Here is a 22,500-nt window from a genome sequence, read left to right as displayed (position 1 = left end):
GTACTCATAAGATTTACAAATGGAAACAGCTCCATTGCCAGTCCACAAAAACTGGACGCTGTGCCTTCTCTTCCTAATGTGAGGCTTATGGTGTAGTCAGCGCTTTTTAGCCCCTTTAACCTAATTTGCAGGGCCCACGACTGAATGCTATCATTCCATCGCACGCACAATTGAAATGAGACATAATTTTAGCGATGAGGAAATAACACAGTATATTCTGATAAGATGTTATCAGACAGAGAGATAATGCAGGACAGAAATCCAACGGCCATTTTTGCAGCTTTGACAAACACATCCAAAAGTCTAGCAAGCATCTAGGCTACATAGGGAACTGGGTGACATGGTAAAAGTGAAAATAAGACATCGAAAGGTTAGCAAAAGGGATTCTTGCTTTTGACATGTTACAAAGAAGCAAAACTGGGCCCAACTGGAGTAAGTCCAGCGAGTGAGTGTTTTGAGTAAGTCCAGTGAGTTCATTGTTTCTGGAAGTTTCTCCTACCAAAAATTAAATGTTTGCGACAGATTTGCAGCAAACTTGTGGGTGATTTATGGGAAACAAATGAGTTCCCTAGAAAATATTGCCAGAAGTTTGCCAACGTTGGCCGCTAGAGGTACTTCCAGCAAAGTTCTGGCAACAATGAGAATTTTGCCACTAGTGGCATGTGTTCGCCAGTGATTTGCCACTACATTCAGCCAATAATGGCAAACTTACAGTGAACTGCTGGTGACAAACCTATTTTGCATAATATGACATGCTGCAAATTTGCTGCAACATTGCCAAAAGTTAACCGCAACTGTTTGCCAGAAATCTGAAATTTCTGTAAGGGTATTCATGCATTTGACCGCAGTGTCTGAATTACACCTGCTTTTCAAATACATGTGCTGTCACTGATTGTTTTGATACATACTCCGGAATACCTCATCTATCACTTTAACGCCTCTCCTCTAATGTCTCCGAGCTTCCTAGAAATACAAACAAGAGTAAGAGCACAACTTGCCAAGCAGCTCTTCAGTGGGAGGCAGAATGCACTTTCATATGAGGTCTGTTAGTACATATCATGTTTGCAATCTGTAAATAGCGAATAAATTAACGTCACAAATGGGTGATAATGATTTCGTATACTGTATCTGCCCCTGAATATGATACTGACTGTGAAATTGTAACCTTTTTTTGTCTAAATATACAGGTCAAATTGAAGGTGTAGACCTGAAATGCACAGCCCTGCACCAGTAGGAAGGCACTTCAATACAGTTTTGCATTGTGTGTCTCTGCATTCAAATCCGTTGATTTACTTCAGTTTGTAGGGGTGCGAGTGGGGTGGCGAGCAAGCTTGTTTTCGCTATGTGCAGGCAAGGTGAAAGATGTGGACTGGGTGTACTTCATTTCCACAAATACAAACAAATAATAAAACACAAACAAACACACACACACACACACACACAGAGCCACTAAGATAAGAAAAATCTATTTGGTTTGGAGAGAATGCAGGTGACAGCCACCTGCCTCTAAACCTATATTAATTTACTGCTCCTACTCTGTGGTGGGGAGAAGCTGATCTATTATTCAGGCAGGGATCTGGGCACGCCGGAGAAACAAAGCAAAAGAGCCCAGCGCTCAAAGGAGAGAGAAACTTTTATATTACCCGCTTGAGATTGTGTACTGACACCAGTGCGGGAAATCAAAAGGCCCTCACTTCCCTTCCTTCCTCCCTCTCACTCTCTCTACCTCTCCCTCTCTCTCTATCTCTCTCTCTCTCTCTCTCCCTCTTCCTCTCACTGTCTTTGTTTTTTCACTTTCTCGCATTCAGACTCCATCTCGCTGTTCTTCTTTGCACCACTAGTTACATACATAAGTACTCAGTAGCGCACACAGACAGGGACTCTCTCTCTCTCTCTCTGTCTCTCTCTCTAGCACACACACACACACACACACACACACACACACACACACACACACACACAGAGACACATAAACACACACACACACAGACGCACACACTCTGTTCACAGCACAGAAGTAAAAACTGGTCAGCTTTGTTTTAAATCTTTCACCCTTTTCACCACATTATATGTAGTATAGTATAAACAGAATATAATTAACGGAGACTCCAGCCAAGAGAGACTAACAGTGCTGGTCTACTTCACAGGGTTCACGTCCCTCTAAAGCAGTGTTTCTCAAACTTTTTCAGACGAAGGACCACTTAACCAATAAAAAATAAACGCACGGACCACCTAGCTAAAAGAAAAAGATTACACCTACTTCAAAAGTACATTAGCCTACACAACAGGCCTACTCACTGAACCACCTTGTTTATTGTCTTTGCACTTTGCTTATTGTGTCAGAGGATTCATACAGTATGATTTAAACAGGCATATCTTATAAACAGTGTTGCAGAACTGTTTGGATTTACATACAAGTTGGTCCAATATTGCAAACAACTCATCTTTATTATATTGTACCGCGTCTGCTCGCGGACCACTTGGGATAGCTTGCGGACCACCAGTGGTCCCCGGACCACACTTAGAGAAACACTGCTCTAAAGGTCATCTAAGTGCTTAAAGAGACAGCTCACCCAAATGGCAAACACAGTCAGAGCAAAAACTTGTAGTGCAGTAGCAAACATGTCTCTGTTTAAACACAAATACAGAAGTTTGTTAAGTTTAGGCATCTGTAATCAACAGACTGGACCGATTTACACATGCATCATGTGGCCGTCAAAACCACTGAATGGGCTCTCTTCACAAAAGGCTCTCAATGCATCCACTTTTGTTTCTGGTGGAGTATTAGCTGTGTTGTAATGGCATCTTCTGTTATATTCTGCTCCTAACATCTTCACTGTGACACTGAATATCTTGTTTACCCAATACAATAATAACAATTCTAACTCGAATAAATCCGTATTTATCGTAACATGCTGATTTACTAGGTGCAACACCCAACTGGGTCCGTGTAGACCAGTGGTCCCCAAACTTTTTCTTCTCAGGGCCAGCTCACTATGCCGGGCACTAAGAGAGGGCCAGAGACTCGGAGTATATCAGTAACCATAAATAGCTTAGTGCTGTGAACAACAACAATCTACCTTAATTGAATATTCCATTACATTTAATTTACCATTGTTAGCTGTGTTTATATTGCCATCATGCCATGTAAAATGTAGCTCAAATGAAATGAAATGAAATGAATACTAATAAAAAGAATTTAGCATTCCCAAAAGTATTAGCAGGGAGTCCCAAAAGTATATATTATTTAAAATGAACTCTGAACTCTGTGTCTTTGCATACACAGCTCAAGTTGTGAACAAGCAATATCCTACAAATAATTTAAAGTTCTCAAACTATGAGAGTTTTATAAAGTGCTGGCAAAAACATCTGGAATGACCACCATTCTAACTTTCACTCACCTGATGAGAACTTTGTGAATTGTGAATTTGGATGAACATTTGAATAGTTATCCCAGGAAGTCCCAGAAATATGACTTGAATAGAGGTTAGTTAGTTATTAACAATGAATTGATAAACTTTTAGAATACTTTGAGCACTGATGCAGTCAGCATAGGCCTCTTACATTGTTTGCAGGTAGGCCTAGGCCTACATTTCATTCCGTTTTCGATGGTAAACGCGAAACAGCGCCAAAACAACCACCAGTGGACAAAAAGAGTATTGCACGTGTACTGTTAAGACCCGCCATATAGAATGAATGGGGGAAATTACGGATGTTATAGTTTGACGATGTCGTACTCCCCTGCGGGCCAGATGCTATATACCACGGACATGTTTTGGGGGCCACCCAAAATGAGGTGGCGGGCCGTATCCGGCCCACGGGCCGTAGTTTGGGGACCACTGGTGTAGACACTAATTACATTAACAATAGTGGCAAACACACCTGGCTCCACCGGAAACAAATGATCCGTATGTGCAAAGAGCCCATATCAATGCATAATATAATACATCTATCTTGAGAAGAGGGAGAGCTACATATTACTATCATTTTAGTGTAGCTTTTTCAGCCCTCTTTTCCTGTATAACTATAGGTGCTATATAGGTTCTCTAAGCGATGTTACGCAGTTTCTAAGCTAAAACATCTTTTGTCACAAACATCACCTCACCATCTGCTAGCTGCCTTTCCCCTGAATACACTGTAAAAAAAATGCTGCCTCTGGACAACCCAGGCTCCAAAAACAGCAACAAAAACAGCCTGGGCCAGCCTGGACCGTGAAACATAACTGTTGCAGCCAATCACTGACAAGATAAATGTTCAGGAGAGTTTCAGTTGCACGAGAAGGAGGGGGAAAGAGGGGCGAGCTAGCTCTCTGTTTTGTTTGAATGTCAACAGAAGTGACGTTACCCAACATCGCTTAGAGCAGTGTTTCTCTAAGTGTGGTCCGGGGACCACTGGTGGTCCGCAAGCTATCCCAAGTGGTCCCCTGAGCAGACGTGGTAAAATATAATATAGATGAGTTGTTTGCAATATTGAACCAACTTGTATGTAAATCCAAACAGTTCTGCAACACTGTCTATATAAGATATGCCAGTTTAAATCATATAAATCCTCTGAAACAATAAGCAAAGTGCAAAGACAATAAGCAAGGTGGTTCAGTGAGTAGGCCTATTGTGTAGGCTGATATACTGTTGAAGTAGGTCTAATCTATTTTTTTTAGCTAGGTGGTCCGTGCGTTTTTTATTGGTTAAGTGGTCCTTCATCTGAAAAAGTTTGAGAAACACTGGCTTAGAGCACCTTTAATGTGCAATGGCTAATGCACATGCTCACTCATACACACTGATTACATGTTAGATTATATATCCATTATCAATCAAAGGATGACAAACAGCAACAAAGGTGAAAGAGAGTGAAAGAGACAAAAAGTGAAAGACCAAGTGAGACACAAAAGGTGATTACAGTCTGACAAAACAGCCACAAACACAGACAGAGACACACTCACTCACACACACACACGCACACACACACGCACACACGCACACACGCACACAAGCACACACACGCACACACACACACACACACACACACACACACACTTCAGGGATTAGCATAATCCTGATGAAGCATCACATTTCCAGCGAGCGCATACAGACTGCCACCTCTGATTGCACAGTAAAACATAATCACCTTGTAACTCGAAGCCGAAAGTACTGACAGAAGGGCTACTAGAGTATCTGGGGGAGGAAAAGGTTGTCCAAGGTCTCTTTTCGTTTCATGGACACATGTTCACCAACTACCTGAGAGCAGGTGTACTGGAAGCAGGCTAGCCTTGGTGACTCACATTATACCGTGAAAAAAACAAGCTTTTAAAACGGAGATCCGTAGTTTCTATTCTAATTCTCAAAGAGAGCCCCTCAAGGACAAAGCATGACCCTCAAGGACAAAGCATGGAATAGAACATGTGCGGGAACAGATGAAAAAAAGCCTCTCTTATCCCACATTCAGATCAAGGCAGGTCAAGTCATCGGCCCATTTGTGTGATGGGGGGAAGTGAGGACTGGTGCTTCCAAGGGCGCCTTTGTGCTTGTGCTTCGGCCCCCATCAGTATAATGAAAGTAAATTGGCCTGCATGTGCTGCTGCCTCCTACTACACTGCTACCGCTATACAGAGAGACAGGGCGAGGGGTGTACCCCTGCTCTCCTCTCGTGTTGCACTTCAGATAGGTTACAGTAACGGCTCACCTCTGTTGTGTGCTGTGTCGTGTTTTTAAAGGGATATTTAAAAAAAAAGGAAAAAAAATTATCTTTCTTGTGCGGTTACTGAAGACATTTAGATAGCTAGTCTCGAAGTCGCTGAGGCAATAAGATGTGCTGGCCTCACAGAGATGTCTGTCATGAATCTAAAAGATTCCTGTCGAAAAAGTGAAGTTGGGCGAAAATGAGGTTGCAGATGAGATGCTGTAGCAGTGATGCTCGTTTGTCTTTTCAAGGAATGAAAAAAGATCTGGTGCATTTGATGGTGTGAAAGGTAACAAAATTACAGCACATTCTACTGGCAAATGCTGTTTCAACTGAGCTAATTATCAATGATGTACAGCGAGCAAACAACTGTATGACTAGTGGATATCAAACAAAACAAACAAAGAAACATCTAAAAAGGAAGCCTCTTAGGGAAAATATCAGTGAACAATAACACAGAATGAAGAAAGTATTTTTATTTTTACTATCTACAACACTGTCATAATCCCGTAATTGGCCCTGATTGCATTTTTTTAAGACACCTCTACTTTCAGCTGTTGTTTAAAGGAACTCCGTGAGTACTGACCATGAGGGAACAGAGGCCTGCAGTCTACTGAACACCCACATACTAGGAGCCGTCAAAGATGTGTCTGGCCAATTGTCAAGCAAATAACAGTGCCATGCCAAGAGAGAATAATGGGAAAACCACTAATGGAAGACTACAATCCTATGACATATGCTACCAAAACAATGAAGGTATGCGCATACACTCTATGTGCTAGCTGAGTCATTACCATGGAGGTCATTTGAATAAACAACACGGGTCAGACACTGAAGGATGTGAGTGAGATGTGTTTATGCCTTAAGGCTGAGCATGAGATGCACAACTGGCACTGCATGGTTGAACTATTCACCCAATTTAAGCTCTGAAAAGAGCAGTGACTGCGAGAGGTCAGAGAAATGACCTGAAACCGATACAGCATAAACATGAAACGGAAGGCTCACAGGGAGTGTGCGTGGGAAAGAGAGGGAGAGAGAGAAGGAGAGAGAGAGAGAGGGAGAATTTCACCCTTGGTTTAAGTAGTATAAGTATAAGTATACTCTTTTGATCCCATGAGGGAAATTTGGTCTCTGCATTTATCCCAATCCATGAATTAGTGAAACACACACAGCACACAGTGAACACACAGTGAGGTGAAGCACACACTAACCCGGAGCAGTGAGGGGTTAGGTGCCTTGCTCATGGGCACTTCAGCCGTGGATGTGGGCATAGGAGAGCGGTCGGGGATCGAACCGGCAACCCTTCGGTTACAAGCCCGAGGTCCTAACCAGTAGGCCACGGCTGCCCCCAACTTATACTTATACTCGTCAACCAAACAGTTGAGCAGGCTGTAAAGGGTCACCATGTAAATGATGTTTGCACCATGTAATTGCACCATGTAAATGATGTTTAAATAAAATTGAGCATGCAAAAATGACATACCTCAGGTTCAGATTACTACAACTGATGGTTCAGATTACTACAACCTGGTCGTTAAAGAGTGGCTTACTATATATGATGTGATCTAGAAAAACCCGAAGCAATTTTACCAACTTATGATTCTGATACCATCCTAGCAACATCCAAGATTTTGGGAGGATAGTATCCTGGATTTCGCTAGGAGACCAGAATGTTGCTAGAATGGAGCAAAAATCAAGGATTTTTGAGTGCACCATGTGGTGGGTTTTCCTAGATCGCATCACATATGTGTTTGCATGCAATAGTAATTCCTTGGAATTGCATCTCTAGTTGCTTAAATTAAAAGTTTTTGGACATTAGATAGACAACTATAGGGGTTAATCACCAATTTTTATAATTTTGCCATGTTTGACATTATCATTTACATGGTGACTCTTTACAGTCAGCTCAACCGTTTGGTTGACGAGGTTGTCAAACAATTATTAAATTAATATTGGTATGTTCTATAACCACTTTTTAACAATATTGGGCAGGAAAAACTGTACTTTACTGTACTGTACTATGAAAGCATAGTATATGTGATTACAAATATGATTACTGAATTCATGAAAGCTCACATCTTTTAACCTTGCATACTGAAATTATGAGGCCCCCAAACACGTAAGGCTACCCAGCAAATGTTTTGTGCAGCAACTGAGTTCTCTCTCTTTCTCTCTCTCTCTCTCGCTCTCTCTCATAAACACACACCCACACACAAACCAATATAGCTCTTTTGAATTGAACTGGAATAAAACAGAGAGAGAGAGAGAGACAGACAGACAGAGAGAAAGGCATAGGTGAAGGAGGATTGTGAGTGTGGTACTGCCTCTCATTTTAAAGACCTAATGGTCCACAGAGAGATGAATACACAAGCACATCCGCTCAACCACACACACACACACACACACACACACACACACACACACACACACACACACACACACACAAAGGAGGCTTTCATCTGCTTTGTCACAAAGAACCCTCTTGCATGGCAGTCCTGTTAATGGTTTCATACCAATCTCATTCTTTAATTATTTCCTACAGTCAGACAACAAGTCCAAATGCATTTAAGCATGTTCCCATCCTCTCTCCATGACAGCCCTACAAAAGGGATTTCTCCCATCACTTCACTCTTTTCCTACCATCAGTCTCTCTCTCTCTCTCCCTCTCCCACAGAAACTCTGCTTGCTCTTATTCTTTCTTCCAACTCACTCACTTCCTTCACTCTCTATTCTGCTGCTTTATTCTCCGTCTCTCTCTCTCTCTCTCGCTCTCTCTATCTCTCTCTTCTTCTCTCCCTCCTTCACTCTTCTCTCCTCCTCAGACAGACACCTCCCTCCCCACCTCTCCTCCTCTCCTTTCTCTTGGCTTCTCCCTCAGTCAGGATGAGGAGGCCAGGCTGGTAAAAGATTTATCGATCCAGTGGAGTAATGCAAAGCTTGTCTTTGAGGCTGTCAGGCGGGGAGAGGACACGGGACAGCTCTATTGGCTGCGCAGGCGGGCAGCCAGGAGGAATTTCAAACAGCCCCTGAGCCCTGGTGGACTATGAGAGACTCCACCTTTGAGAAAAAGAAGGGGGAAAAAAGTGTGTCTGACACTTGTCTATTGATGAAAAAGCCAACTCTGTTGTGTGTGTGTGTGTGTACCTCTTTGTGTGTGTATGTGTGCGTGTGTGTGCGTTTGTCTGTGTCTGTGTATGTGTGTGTGTGTGCGTGCGTGCGTTTGTCTGTGTATGTGCGTATGTGTGTGTGTGTGTGTGTGTGTGTGTGTGTGTGTGCGTGTGCATGTGTGTGAGTGACTGCGTGTGTGTGTGAGTGACTGCGTGTGACTGTGTGTGAGTGTGTGTGTGCGTGTGTGTGTGTGTGTGTGTGTGTGTGTGTGAGAGTGACTGCGTGTGTGTGCGTGTGTGTGTGGATAGCGAGTACATTCCAAGGAGTTGTGACATGACAGCGTGTGAAACAATGAACTGGTTTGACACCAAGTCAACATCTCCTGTTCCCATTCCCAAACAGAGCAGGATCAGTGTGTGGGAGGCGTTTGTCTCTCTGATTCTCTGGGCCTTCAATCCAAGCCCATCTGATTGATGGTTTGTGTGTTTAACAGTTCACTGCATCGAGTGGCAACCTCCACTGCGATTCCCCTGCCTCCCTTGAGAAAGAGACCCATGCTACTATTGTTCCCCTCTGCTCTCTAGGACTGATGTAAACATCAAAAATACTGTACATCCATGCAATAATCATGACTCGGCTAAATGTGGCCGTTACATTGCTTTGAGGCTTTCCTCCATGTCCATTAAGCGGAGCTGAGCCCAAATGTGTCTCCAGCTTAAGGATCATCAGGGAGGAGGATGAGAGTGGCTTGCGCTCTACGGCCATAACGGAGGCACGCGCAGGAAGTGAAATGCTATCTGACAGGTTCCCCACTCCACGGGCGACCTTGAAAACATTCTCCCAGACTGTAAAACTCTCTTTAAATAACTGTACCATTAAGTATTCACATGAATATTGAATAATTTATACCTGCAAGTATAACGAATAGCAGTCATATATATTGGATCTTTTCTCTACCTACACTTTTTAAGACGCAGTGTGTATTTTGTGTGTATTTAAGTAATATTATCTCATCAAGTAATATTATCTCATTTGCAACATCTCATTCCCCTGTGAAATAAAAACAGATATCATTGATGCATATCATTTAATTTGGCCTAATTGGTCTCTATTATCTCCCATTAGACTTATTAAAACATCTTTATAAAATAATTATTTACGGTCCACTGTCAATAGCTTGGAATTTCCGTGTTATTTTATGATCTTAGTTCATTATTATAATCATTATCTTTAATTCTCCTTATTCAGATGTATACAAGGACTGTATTTCCTAGCAGAAGTATCTCCCAACACACACACACACACACACACACACACACACACACACACACACACACACACACACACACACACAAATAAATAAGTGCTCAAAAGTGTGATGTTTTATACACTGAAAACTGTATAGCATTGATCTGCACATAAACAAAGCACTAAGGTTCTGTTAGACTGTTGGCACAGCACACTATGTGATATTAAGGAGATTTAGTTGTATGCAAATTGCGCAACTTTGCTCCACCATCCTCATCTTTCACTCGCTACACCCCTCTCCCCCTCCTTCTTCACATTCTCTCCTTTGCACCATCCGTACTCACTCTTCTCTCATTACAGTTTCACCCTCTTCCTATCATCCTTCTCTTTATCACTCTCTCTCTTACACACACACAGAGAGAGAGAGAGAGAGAGAGAGACATACACACACACACACACACACACACTCTTTGATAAATGAAAAGTTATAAAGGGAATGATGATTCAGTGACAGCGCTTTGGCCCCGTTGGCTGTCTGAGGGTTGTGGGCGACAATGCTGGGGCCTGTCAAAATATTGTTTAATGGTAACTAAAGCTCATTAAGTGTTCTTTAACGGTAGCTCTGCGTACTCAGCCTCTTCTCGCGCTCCTGCCGGGGCAGCAGACTCACGCTGGGGTCCCCCGTAATGAGGACGAAGGCGTCGTGGGGGGGGGGGGGGGGGGGGTGTGATAGTCGGAGAAAGGTGACGGTGGTGGTGCTGAGGATTAGGGGGTGGTTGGATGGCAGCTGTGCCACTCGAGCCACTGTGCCAGAGTCTGCTGTGCCCACTCGCGAAGCTCCGTGCCCAGTCAAGTCGAGACTGGCTTCTGGCTGCGCGACACAGGCCCATTAGTCTCTCACTTCTTCTCCTGCTGGCCAGGGGTGTGTGTGTGTGTGTGTGTGTGTGGGGGGGGGGGGGCTGACTCACTGGCTTGGCTGCAGCAGGGCAGAGAAGGGCAGGAGGAAGAGCAGAGGGAACAGAGCCACAGCTGAGGATCTGGACCGAACTGGCACGGAGCTGGCACGGAGCTGGCACGGAGCTGGCTCAAGAGCGCTCATGCACATGGAGAGGACAGACAGAGTGGGTCTGGTAGGGGAGAGAGGTAGACCACGTGGATCATGTTACAGAGGGATACAGATGGTGAAGGTCTGGTCCTGACAGACTGAGGTAGACCAAGACAGCGAGAGGAAGCCAGAGAGATGGACACAGAATCCAAAAAAACAGACAGAATGTTTTACATTCAGCGAGCCAGGCAGACAGACAGACAGGCTCACAGGCAAAGGCAGACACAGACAGGCAGGCATACAGACAGAGGCAGACAGACAGGCAGAAAACCAGACAGACAGAGGCAGACAGAGAGACATATTTGGTCAGAGAAATGTCAGACTTTCACTGTGAGCATCACTCCATTTTTTTCCCAGAGTGCAATCCCCCCCTCAGGGTGATTTTGATCGAGATTAATGGACCTTGCCCTTCAATTTTAATTTTCATTAAGACTCGCCTCTCTGCTTCCTTGGCCCCTAAATAGCAATGGAATTAATAAAATATATCCTTTGGAAAAAGTCATGATCGCCAGGAGCAGCAGCTGTTGAAGCTTGCAGAAAGGCAAACGATGGCTAACCTGGGACAGGTTCTTTCAGCAGCTGTCTGCTCTCCCGGTGAGAGCCGACTCTGCCAGACAGGCTGAGACGTTAGACGAGAGGACAGGCGAATGGAGGAGCCGACTGAAAGGGCAGCGAACTCACACAATGAGCCTCACAAAAGAAAATCAAGCCTAATGGAGCACAAAAAAAAATGGACATAGAGGGACCAATAAATTGGGAAAAGAATGAGGGAAGAAGAAGAAGAAAGGGAGAAAGGGATGATGGGAGAAAGAAAGGGGGGGGGGGGGAGAGGGGAAAAAAGTCCGCAACACCAGTATATGCTCCCAAGTTATAGTTTAATTACCGTGACGTTTCGGGCCCACTCAAGCCCTTCATCAGACGTGAGGGAAAGAAAGGGGAACACTGATTTCCTATAGAGCATCTCCTCTGAGCTGGATGCTCAGGTGCTTTAGTTCAGCTCAGCCTAGCTTGGCACATCTTCTCCAGGCTTACTGATGGGGCAGACCTCCTGAGAAGCTGCAACTTGAGGAACCTTGCTGTCTCTGCTGACTGAGGTGCTTTGATGATGGGGGGCAGGGGCTAGGCAGGGTGTGTGTGTGTGTGTGTGTGTGTGTGTGTGTGTTTGTTGGGGGGTAGCTTCCCACCACAGCTTCTGGTGCAGCCGGGACGGATCAAAGGCGCTGGTGTCGGCGTTTCACGGGCCTGTGGGTCCCTGATGCCGAGGGCCCGCATAAATCAAACTCGCCATCGGCGTCGGCGGCTGACGCTGACGTGGATGGAAGATCTATGTGCCCGATAAACCCGTCCGATGGGCCGCCGGCATGATGAAGCGTCTACCCCCTCCCCCATTCCACCGCCCCGATGACTGATTGCCCTGGCAGCCGCCGTAAATCACCCGCCTGGCCATGCCCTCGGCCAACCCCAACCAGCCAGCCACTGGTGACGAGGAACGCCACGTCGCCGCCTTCTCTAAGAGGGAAGTCTCGAGGTTCCACAGTTCTGCATCCCAAACACACACACACACACACACACACACACACACACACACACACACACACTACAAACTCTTGCAGGAGAAAGAAAGAACAACAAGACAAGTTTGTTTGTGTACAAACGATACGCATGCTCCACCTCGGATCAGAGCAGAAATGGAGGTCAAACGCAGACGGTCAACAGGTCAGCTTTTGACAGGGAGATGACAGATCAGGGGCTAAGTTAAGAGCAAAACACCACCAAACTGTGAGCACTCACACACATACACACACACAATGGCAAACTAAACAAACAATCAAGAGCCAACATCACACACTTGGTCCTCACAAACCACGATATGTCCTCACAAACCAACACGTCCCCACACAGACATGTGAGGTCTGGCAGAGAGGTTAGCGTTTGACGGCAGCAACAGGGAGAGCTCGCCAGCGAGAGCTCTCGTGGTGGCTCAGTGAGTTTCATCTTTTGCCATTCTCGACACGGCCTGATTCCCCCCAGTGAGTCACCAGAGGAAATGGAAGTGGCCTAATGTCAGAGCCGGTGCCAGGCGGGCACGTACCCACGCATGACTCGATGGCCGGAGCACCCCGGGAAATGTTTCATCTGATTAGCTAACTCTTAAATGTTTCATTTGCCTTCAGCAATTCTGATTAACTCTGTGCTCTCACTGAGAGTGGCTCCCAAAGTCATTCATCCCCTAGTGCAGTGGTGATACATAGAAACATTTTATACTTATTAAATACATACATTTTATGTTACAGCAAAAACTTTAACTTGAAATACCATAACACCATGTCAATCCAATGTAGCATGGAGCGTTAAGTACAGTATAAGGAGAACTTTTTCCACAGTGATGTGAACCTTCAATCTGGATCTGACTACTAGGACTAAATCCTGCATGTGAGACCCAACAGGACATGGATATGGAGCTGTAAAGGGCTTCAGCTAGTAGAATGTGAGACTGAATTATGGAACCAGACCTAAGAAACTCTCAGACAAGTGAGTGAGAACCATTTCTCATCCTTGACCTTTCAAGCATATTTGTCCCCGATGCATAATGGATGCTGTTGTACTGGAGGTTTACTAAATCAAAACACGTCTGTTGTTCTTGTGATGCTTCAGCATTTCACTGGAGAACCCCCACACACATGCACACACACACACACACACACACACACACACAGATGCACTGGTGACCTCATCCCGGCGATTCGCAGAGTGTGCACTGGGTGTGTGTCTGCAGCTCGCTCTGCCCCCAGGCTGGCAGATGTTTGTTGTGCCCTGGTTGAAATTTTAAAGTGCCGCGTGTGGCACAGTGGTTGGCTTTGGCACGGCAGAGGGTAAGGGAGCGGTGCAAAACAGTGGGAGTGAGTAGGGTGGTGTGAAAGACAGGGCTGATGTGGAGGTGGAGGTGGTGTACTGGGGGGGGGGGGGTTCAGGAGCTTGTTGACAGAGATGGAATAATGGGTTGAGGCACAGAGATGCATTATGGGGAATGCTCAGAGCTCATTACATGGGTTGCGCTGCTCCCTGTAAATGCTTGTTGAGGGAGCGCAGGAGATAAGTCAGCTTTGAGGACAAAACAAGTGCACACACACACACACACACACACATGAACAATAACACACACATACAAGGAGTAGATGAAAAAAGACCAGAGCTACCATGTCAGTCTGGGTGGGGCGTACAGGAAAAAAAGGTGCCTTTTTAGAATTCTGATGACTTATTCATCTTTGGGGTGACATCTGGCGCTTTCAGACATTCAGACATGTTTTCCCGGACACACACACAGTGAGAGCTTCTCTCCCCCGACAGTCATCCCTCATGTAAACAGCTTTCAGAGTGAAAAAATAGAGACTGCACACACAAACACACACACACACACACACACATACTCATACACCATGGACCTGGGTCGTGCGTCTCAAAAACTGCTACTGGCAGGCGTTTTGAGGACATTCGGTCACATCAGCCAAGCTGGGTCTAAGACTGCATTCAGTATCGCTGTTTGACATCACTTTATAGCACTTATCTGTTTGACCTCTGACCAGGGCTCTCACCGTCAGCTGAAAGCAAGGGGTGTCTCCTGCCAAACCCACTTGACCTCATAGCTGGATTAGGGTCAGGTGAACAACCGGAGGGTCCACTTGATAGTGGCCTCCATTTACAGTATATGAAAATTCATAAATCATGCTTTTCATTGTGCATCCCAGGGTTAAAGGATAATTCTGGTATTTGAGTCCCTTTTCTGGTTTGTTTTGGATGAACTAGAGTGGTGGACACGAAATTTTGACAATGGGTCCTCGTTTGACGAACATCACTAACCACTCGGTGAGATGCCCCGTTTTGAAAACAAACATTAAGGGTTGTTTTAAGGACATGTTTGTGCATGCCCATAGCCAGATACTATGAAACAGTCAAAGGCGATTCAAAACAAGTCAGAAAGTTGAGATAGGACCCATCGTCAAAATTACGGTGTCCACCACTCTAGTTCATCCAAAACAAACCAGAAAAGGGACTCAAAGTGCTTAATACCGGAATTATCCTTTAAGTAAAAAAATAAATCAACCCGACCACAGTTTTATTGATATCACATGGAATGCACAATTAAAAAAAGATTTATGGAAATTCATATGGAGGATATTTGTTTTTGCAGGTAAACTCTTTAATATGGTATCTAAGAATCCTAAAGATGATGTGGTACTTAATGCTCTACTACTCTAAGGAGTTAGGTGTGAGAGGAGAGGGTAACTTACCGATGTGTTTGCCCTTCATGTGGTAGTAGAAGGAGATGCAGTAGGGCGTCCGCATGGTCCCTGTGGGGCCGCGAGTCAAGGTCACGTTGTAGAGCGGCGAGACCAGCCGAGCACTGTCTCCCATCACCCGTGGCCGTGATGTCTCAATGTACATGTAGTAGCCTGTGGTGCATGAGTATTGTCACATATTATGCGGGGGATCAGTAGACGTTTAAATTAAGTGAGTGTGTAATGTAGAAAGAATGTAAAGATTCTGCTGGACAGATTTCTCAGTGCTGGTTCAGTTAATGTAAATTGGTCTTTAAGCCTTGAGCACACATTCCCAATTCAATCTTTTTCATATTTTTTCCCATGTTTTATACTCTTTCTTATCAGCGGGGATGCTCATTGCACTTTGAAATTAAACACAGTGGTGCAGATGTACTATCGCTTTTGCACCCACTTGAGGTGTATTTTCTTCGCGAAGTGCGCGTAAAAACATGCCGTGGTATGTACAAACAAGCCGCACTTGGGTTAAACCGCAGACTGCCTGTCGCAGGAGAATGGCAATTTGCGCTTTTCCGTGTCATGCATATGCATTCATAGGAGGACCAGCGGAAAGTGGGAGTTTCATGTAAAAAAATGGGAGGCAAAGCGTAAAATGCACCTAATTAGTTATTCCCCTGCTTGTACGAAAACTGCCCATGAAAGCGCACGTCTGTTTTGTGGTGAAATATTTCCGTACATGTATATTTACAGTTAAATCACATCTGGCCCACAGTACCTACGTAATGCATGTCTCCTTCAAATAAAATGGGACGTAATGGGCAAACTGATTCCCCCCCGTGTGGTTTCACTGACTGTATGGCGAGTAAGTATCCTTGGCATACATCCAATCAAAACTCCTAATGGTTTCCATGTAGTGTTGCCAACCTACATCCACACTGACCTTATTTTCAGCTACGATATATTGGTCTGACCACCCTCTGTTGAGAATCGATTGAGCTCAGTAGTAACCCTGCCTAAAATGTTCTACAAGATTTATTAGTGAGGTATGGATAGTGGTTAAGGTGATGACACAGAGCCCACGCTCTGATCCCAAAACCAGACACAACAATGGCTGAACTACAAGACTATTTGCTAAAGATGCTACAACTTCCAGAATTTTTTAAAGGGAAGTATCTGAAAGCTCAGCAGAAAATACTTGGGGTCTTGCTTGCGGAGTAGAGAAATATGGTGAGGTTATTCCCCCCTCTGGGGTTCACTAGGTTTGATTTTCCAGCTGACCCCACAAAGCCCAGGACAGACATCTTGAGGGCTCAGTTTTCACTAAAAGTTATTACATCCCATTCTCACCCATTCATGTCCAGGGCAATTGCTGCACCCATTATCAGTGGTCCTGACCCAAACATATGACCACAGTGAAGATTGTAGAGGAGCATCAGACAAACATCAGACAAATCTCCCACAGACCTGAACTGGGATCCTTTTTTAAATATTAGCAAATTACTCACGACTGCGAACGTGTGAATCTACTATACCCCTAGAGTGCAGTTATGTGAACATACACGGAACTTCTGCATATATCTGTATCAGATAAGCCCCGACAGGCTCAGCACTTCCAGGGAACGGCGGCCAAAAAGCCTTAAAATAACACTTGTGATGGATGAGTTTGGACAGCTTTTAAAACCCTCTGACTCGGGCACTTTTGAAAGGATACAGTGGACCCTTTGCCCCTCCACACCCCTTCATCCATATTAAGGAGGAGTCACATTAGAGTGGTGAATGCTCAATGAGAGAGGAGAGGTAAGGGCATATTAATATTGAAAGAAGGAGACCACTTTTGATGTATATTATCATAGGCATTAAAAGTCCCCTTGCTCCGAGCTAAGAAGTCTCGAGGAAATATAGAGAAACTGGGGAGGGGTGGGGGCTTTTCAGGACCAGGAGAGCTTAAATAATTTCCCCGCTAATGTAGTCATTGATACGAAGAGAAATGGGGGAACCGTTGCCATGGAAAGTGGTGGTTATTTTTCCTCTTTTTACAGCTTGTTGTGGCAGAAGCAGCCGGAGAGAGAGATGTGTTTTTGTTCTGCTGTGTCATCTACTGTCTAATTGATGATGAGTGGCCACGATGGGGACTGCCAGTCACTTTGGGTTACTGTTTCTGCTTTCCTGCACTTGAGGGAATTGTCTTCTAAATCCAGCCATGTTGTTTTTTGTTTGTTTTCTTTTGATGTATACAGCTTTTTGACATGATAGATAAGCATTCATTTTATTTGAATTAAGAATTGATAAAATGAATGTCACTAAATGATAACAATGTATTGAATGAAATAAAGCATCCCTTCATGTTTCTTCCAACAACTCATATTTTTATCTTAAGGGTCTCAAATAAATAAAAATATGATGATTTATCATTTCTACCTACCAGCAAGTTATTTACAATAGCTGTATATACAGTATAGCCCACAATTTTCTGTTCATTAACGGTAAATTTAATTCAACTCAATTTGGTACTGACCGATGAAAAGACTGGTAAGCACTGGCAAGTCAACGCACCTTCTTTAGTCCCACTGCGGTCCATGTCAGGGCCCGTGTTGGCTGAGCGCTTGGGATTCTGGGACAGGTGGTTCTGTCGAGTCCAGTCGAACGTATCGCCTCTGTCCTGGGAGAAGCCACAGATCTGCTTGTCCTCGAATCCACACACATAATCTGTGTCAGAGAAAAACACTGCTTTAAATACGTGCCTAAGTGCACAGAGGGAGATGAGGACTGACTAACAGATATGAAGAAAAAATACTCTAAAATCATATTTATAAAACTAACAGTTAACAGTATATGTCTATGATTGGCTGAGCCGTGTTCAAAGCCATTTTTAAAACCCTGCAGACCTACACCAGCAATCACGTTCTATCAGTATTACTGTGACAAACACAAATGGTGTTTCTGCGACTGTGTTGCATGGCAACCATTCTCACTGTCAATTTTGTTTTGTGGATGAGTGATGATTTTAAATTGAAAAATTATCGTATTTTTTGTTGCTGTGCACTTATTTTGTAATGTTGGGACTTATTGCTTAATATTACTCTATTGAAGAGTACTTGGCTGGGTACTCATGTCTCAATGAAACAACAAGGCTGCTGACAGTAAGTCAGCCTCATAATACACTCCATTTAAACAAATCACTGTGTGCTGATTCACACCTATTTGAAAAGTGTGTGTATATGTGCGTGTGTGTGTGTGTGTATGTGTGTGTGTGTGTGTGTGTATGTGTGTATGTGAGAGAGAGTGTGTGTGTGTGTGTGTGTGTGTGTGTGTATGTGTGTATGTGAGAGAGAGTGTGTGTGTGTGTGTGTGTGTGTGTGTGTGTGTGTGTGTGTGTGTGTGTGTGTGTGTGTGTGTGTGTGTGTGTGTGTTTATGTGTGCGCTCACATCTGCATGTGTTTCTAATACAATATTATACCAGCTCAGATTAGTTACACAGGGATGCCCCTCATTTTCGAGGATGAATTAAGAAAAGGGAGTGAGAACTCATTACCATTTGGGTCCCACAGTGCTATATCCACCTCCTCAATTTGTTTAGTTGTTGCACAATCTGTTTTAATCTACGCTGTGCTTTTTTTAATTGTGCTACATTGGCAAAGCAGCATGTTCTGGGCGCCAGTAGAGCAATGTTGAATTTAATTGAACAGAACTGAAAATGTCAAAACAAGAGAACAAGGGGGAAAAAAACAAGAAAGAGGAGGAAGAGGAGGAGGAGGAGGAGGATGAGGAGGAGGAACGATCAACATGGGCAGAGAAAGAGACAGAGAGGCACACAGGGCAATGGCGGGAGAAGTGTGTGTGTGTGTGTGTGTGTGTGTGTGTGTGTGTGTGTGTGTGGGAGAGATAGAAGGGAGTGGGAGAGATAGACATAGAAAGAGAGAGAGAGAGAGAGAGAGAGAAAGAGAGAGAGAGAGAGAGAGAGAGAGAGCAAGAGATGAAATGAGGGATGCTTTTTGGAATGATGAAGCACAACGAGACAAAAGACGACAGGAGGAGGAGGAGGAAGGAAAAACAAAGTGATTTGTCTACAAAGCAAAAAGGAAGACAAGAAAAAGAAGAAAAGAGGAGGATGAAGAGAGTAAATCATTTAGCAAGTAATAGAACGGGACACAGGGAACACTTCACAAAGGGATGGAGGCACTGCCTTACCTGAGGGACGGAGATAAGTGTACGCTGGAGAGAGAGAACATAAAGATGGACATGTTTTATCTGTCTTTCAAACACACCGCTGCACACACAAACAACACACCACCTCCCCTACAATCATTGCACGTCAACTTCAATGGACACATTCACGTTTACCAACAAAATGGCCTTTGATCAAACTCCCTTTCCTGCTTGTGTTGATGCAAGTTGAAAATTCGAAAACAAAAACACAGCAATTCCACGTTTTTACAGAACAGACACAAAATTCTTTCTAAATCTTTCTATCCTACTATCCTATTATACTTCATGAAAACTAATGATGAGTTGACTGAAAGTCTCATCCAGTTAACTACTGGACATGGAGGTGGTCTTAAGTGAGCCTAAGTATTTGGCCCAATGTACAGTATCCATTTAGTTAGTATGTGTATATGAAGATACAAGTGAGGTAACAGTTATCATAATTAATTTTTTGTATATGGGTGAGACACAAGCCATTATTCTGGTGAGGGCACTACAGGTCAGAGAAACTTACGCTCGGCGAACTGGATGGTGCGCACCACGGGGTCTCCTGTGCCAAAGTTGCTGATGGGGGTGAGGCCCACCTCGTACGTGAGGGCGATGCGGAGGTCAGTGATCACCTCGGACATCAGCACGCCTTTCACCGGCTCAGATGAAGGGGTGTAAACCTTGGACCACACACGCTGGCCATTCTGCAACACAGAGGAAGACTTCATGGGTCAGACAGCAGGTTTCAAATGATGTGGTGCTTTATTTGAAAAAGAATGCACTTTGCGCTTGGATAGATATAACACCAAGGTGGGAAAATCACTTTGTAACATCAAAAACATTGCTTAATATGCTTCACAAGTGTGCTTGACTGTTTCTCCAGAGAGCACCTTTAGAATGAAGTTATCAAAGGTATAAAGTTTTAGTTCAAAAACACACCTGAAGCCCAACACAGCCACCAAACAACTCTACTGGTCTAAACTCACCCTGCCCACCCAGAGTTCCTCATGTCTCTTACACTCTGTGTCCCCTCCTTATCTCTTTCCCCTTCTGGGCAGAGTTCTGACCCCCCCCCCCCCCCCCCCCCAGGACACTCCATTCAGGCTAGATCACACTCTTCTTCAACCTAACCCAACTTCTCTCTATTTCCTTACCTCTTTTACAAGGAAATAGACCAAACTATTCTGAGCCAGCTCTGTATGCATGAAGTGCTGTTAGTATCTGTAATCAGGGCACTCTAAATCACCATGACCCTGAGAACCAGTAGCAGACTCACTCACACCTGGAAAAGCTGAAAAAGTGGATTAGACACAGTATATTTGGGTTAAATAGAAAGAGAGTGCCTCCTTTTTCATGGACTGGGTGCTGGGTGCAGGCATTAGACAAGAAACTCTCTTTAGTGTAGATAGATAATTGTGTTGTCTCTGTGCTCCACCATCACCTCTCCTTGTCACTCTCTCTCTCCCTCCCTCTTTCCTTCTCTCCTCTCTCTCTTCTCTCTCTCCGTTGCCCACGGCTAGACTGTGGCTCGGCTCCATGGTTAACCGTGCTCTCTGGGGTCAAACGCATTTGTTATTTGTCTAATTAGGGGCCTGCGATCCAGCGCTTTTATCAGGGGTCCGCATCAGGGATGTGGGACACTGCAGTGCTTCAGAGGCATTAGCACAGCCACTCCAGCTCCAGTCAGTTAGTTAATATGCACACAAGTGAGTACAACACACACACACACACCCACACACACGCACACGCACACACGCACACACACACATGCTGTTTAAGCCTCCGGCTTCTGACACACCTACACTCACTAGGGTCTATAACTACACACACACATACACACACACATATACTTTTATACACACACATATACTTTTTTGCCTCTTTTTATCTCCCACACATAGACAAGCCTATACAATACACCTTGCATGGCTATCACTGAGCCAACAGGCACCAATAATAATGAAAAATAATAACGAAAAATGAAAAATGCACACACACACACACACACACACACACACACACACCACACAGACACGCGCACAGATATCTCAGTGGTTCACATTCCAGCACTCCCGCCGTGATGTCGTTTGATCAAAATGTTGACCACTGATATCACACAAATCATTAAAATCTCTTTCATCCCTCTGTACTCCTCTTTGATCCTCGCTGCACTCCCCTCCGTCGTTTTTTTACGGGGTGCTCGCTGCCGATACCCCCGACCCAGCCGTCCTGTCTGCTCTCTCTCTCTTTCTTTCTGTCCCTCTTTTCTCTTCATCCACCCATTCCTCTCTTTCTGTCCCTCTACCTGTCCGTGACAGCGTGTCCACACTATCCCAGCCAAGCTCTTTCTCTCTTTCATAAGGCATGCTGTGAAACACAGAAACAAGAAAAAAAAAAAAAAAACGAATAACTCAATAGCACCGCTTAACCAGACCGACAGCCATCCCGAATCTCTCATCACACTCAATTGCATTCACACAGCCTTTGTTGAGATGCGCTCTGAAGCAAGCTGTCATGCATTCAGAGCAGTCTCTTCTGCAGCCTGCATTCTTTTGTACACTTTTTAGGCAATGTGATGCATCCACTCCCCTCATTCTCTGGGGAGCCTGCCTGCACTGAAACCACGGAGGATGCTCCCAGCTCCATCATGTCTGATTGATCCTCAACACAGCACCACAAGCCCTTGATGAGTGGAATCAGCTGGATAGCTAATCAGAGAAAAGAACTGGGACGGGTCTTATATATTCAGCATATAGCAGCGTGTAGCATCCCTAAGGGCTAACAGAGAGACGCCGCTATATGGAGCCGTTGAAGGATGGCGAAGAGACTTCACTGAGGAGCAGCATGGACAAAGTAGAGTAGAGTAGAGTAGAGGAGAGGAGAGTCCAATTTAGA

General features: G+C 44.5%; 1 protein-coding gene across 2 annotated transcripts in view; it reads right to left on the bottom strand.

The window, feature by feature from the left end:
• LOC121692689 (MAM domain-containing glycosylphosphatidylinositol anchor protein 1) overlaps nucleotides 1-22,500 on the bottom strand; it is a 182,844-nt gene that overhangs the window by 18,443 nt on the left and 141,901 nt on the right. For both annotated transcript variants that reach the window (XM_042071495.1, XM_042071496.1), the window contains 4 exons: nucleotides 20,132-20,309; nucleotides 19,603-19,626; nucleotides 17,968-18,120; nucleotides 15,427-15,588 (listed from right to left, as the gene is read on the bottom strand). In XM_042071495.1, the coding sequence (XP_041927429.1) occupies nucleotides 15,427-15,588; nucleotides 17,968-18,120; nucleotides 19,603-19,626; nucleotides 20,132-20,309 (517 nt within the window). The remainder of the gene's footprint in view (nucleotides 1-15,426; nucleotides 15,589-17,967; nucleotides 18,121-19,602; nucleotides 19,627-20,131; nucleotides 20,310-22,500) is intronic.

The sequence above is a fragment of the Alosa sapidissima genome, chromosome 19, assembly GCF_018492685.1.
Source record: "Alosa sapidissima isolate fAloSap1 chromosome 19, fAloSap1.pri, whole genome shotgun sequence".
NCBI lineage: Eukaryota > Metazoa > Chordata > Actinopteri > Clupeiformes > Clupeidae > Alosa > Alosa sapidissima.
The sequence above is the reverse complement of the archived record's forward strand: the minus strand, read 5'-3'. Positions and strand labels throughout refer to the sequence as shown.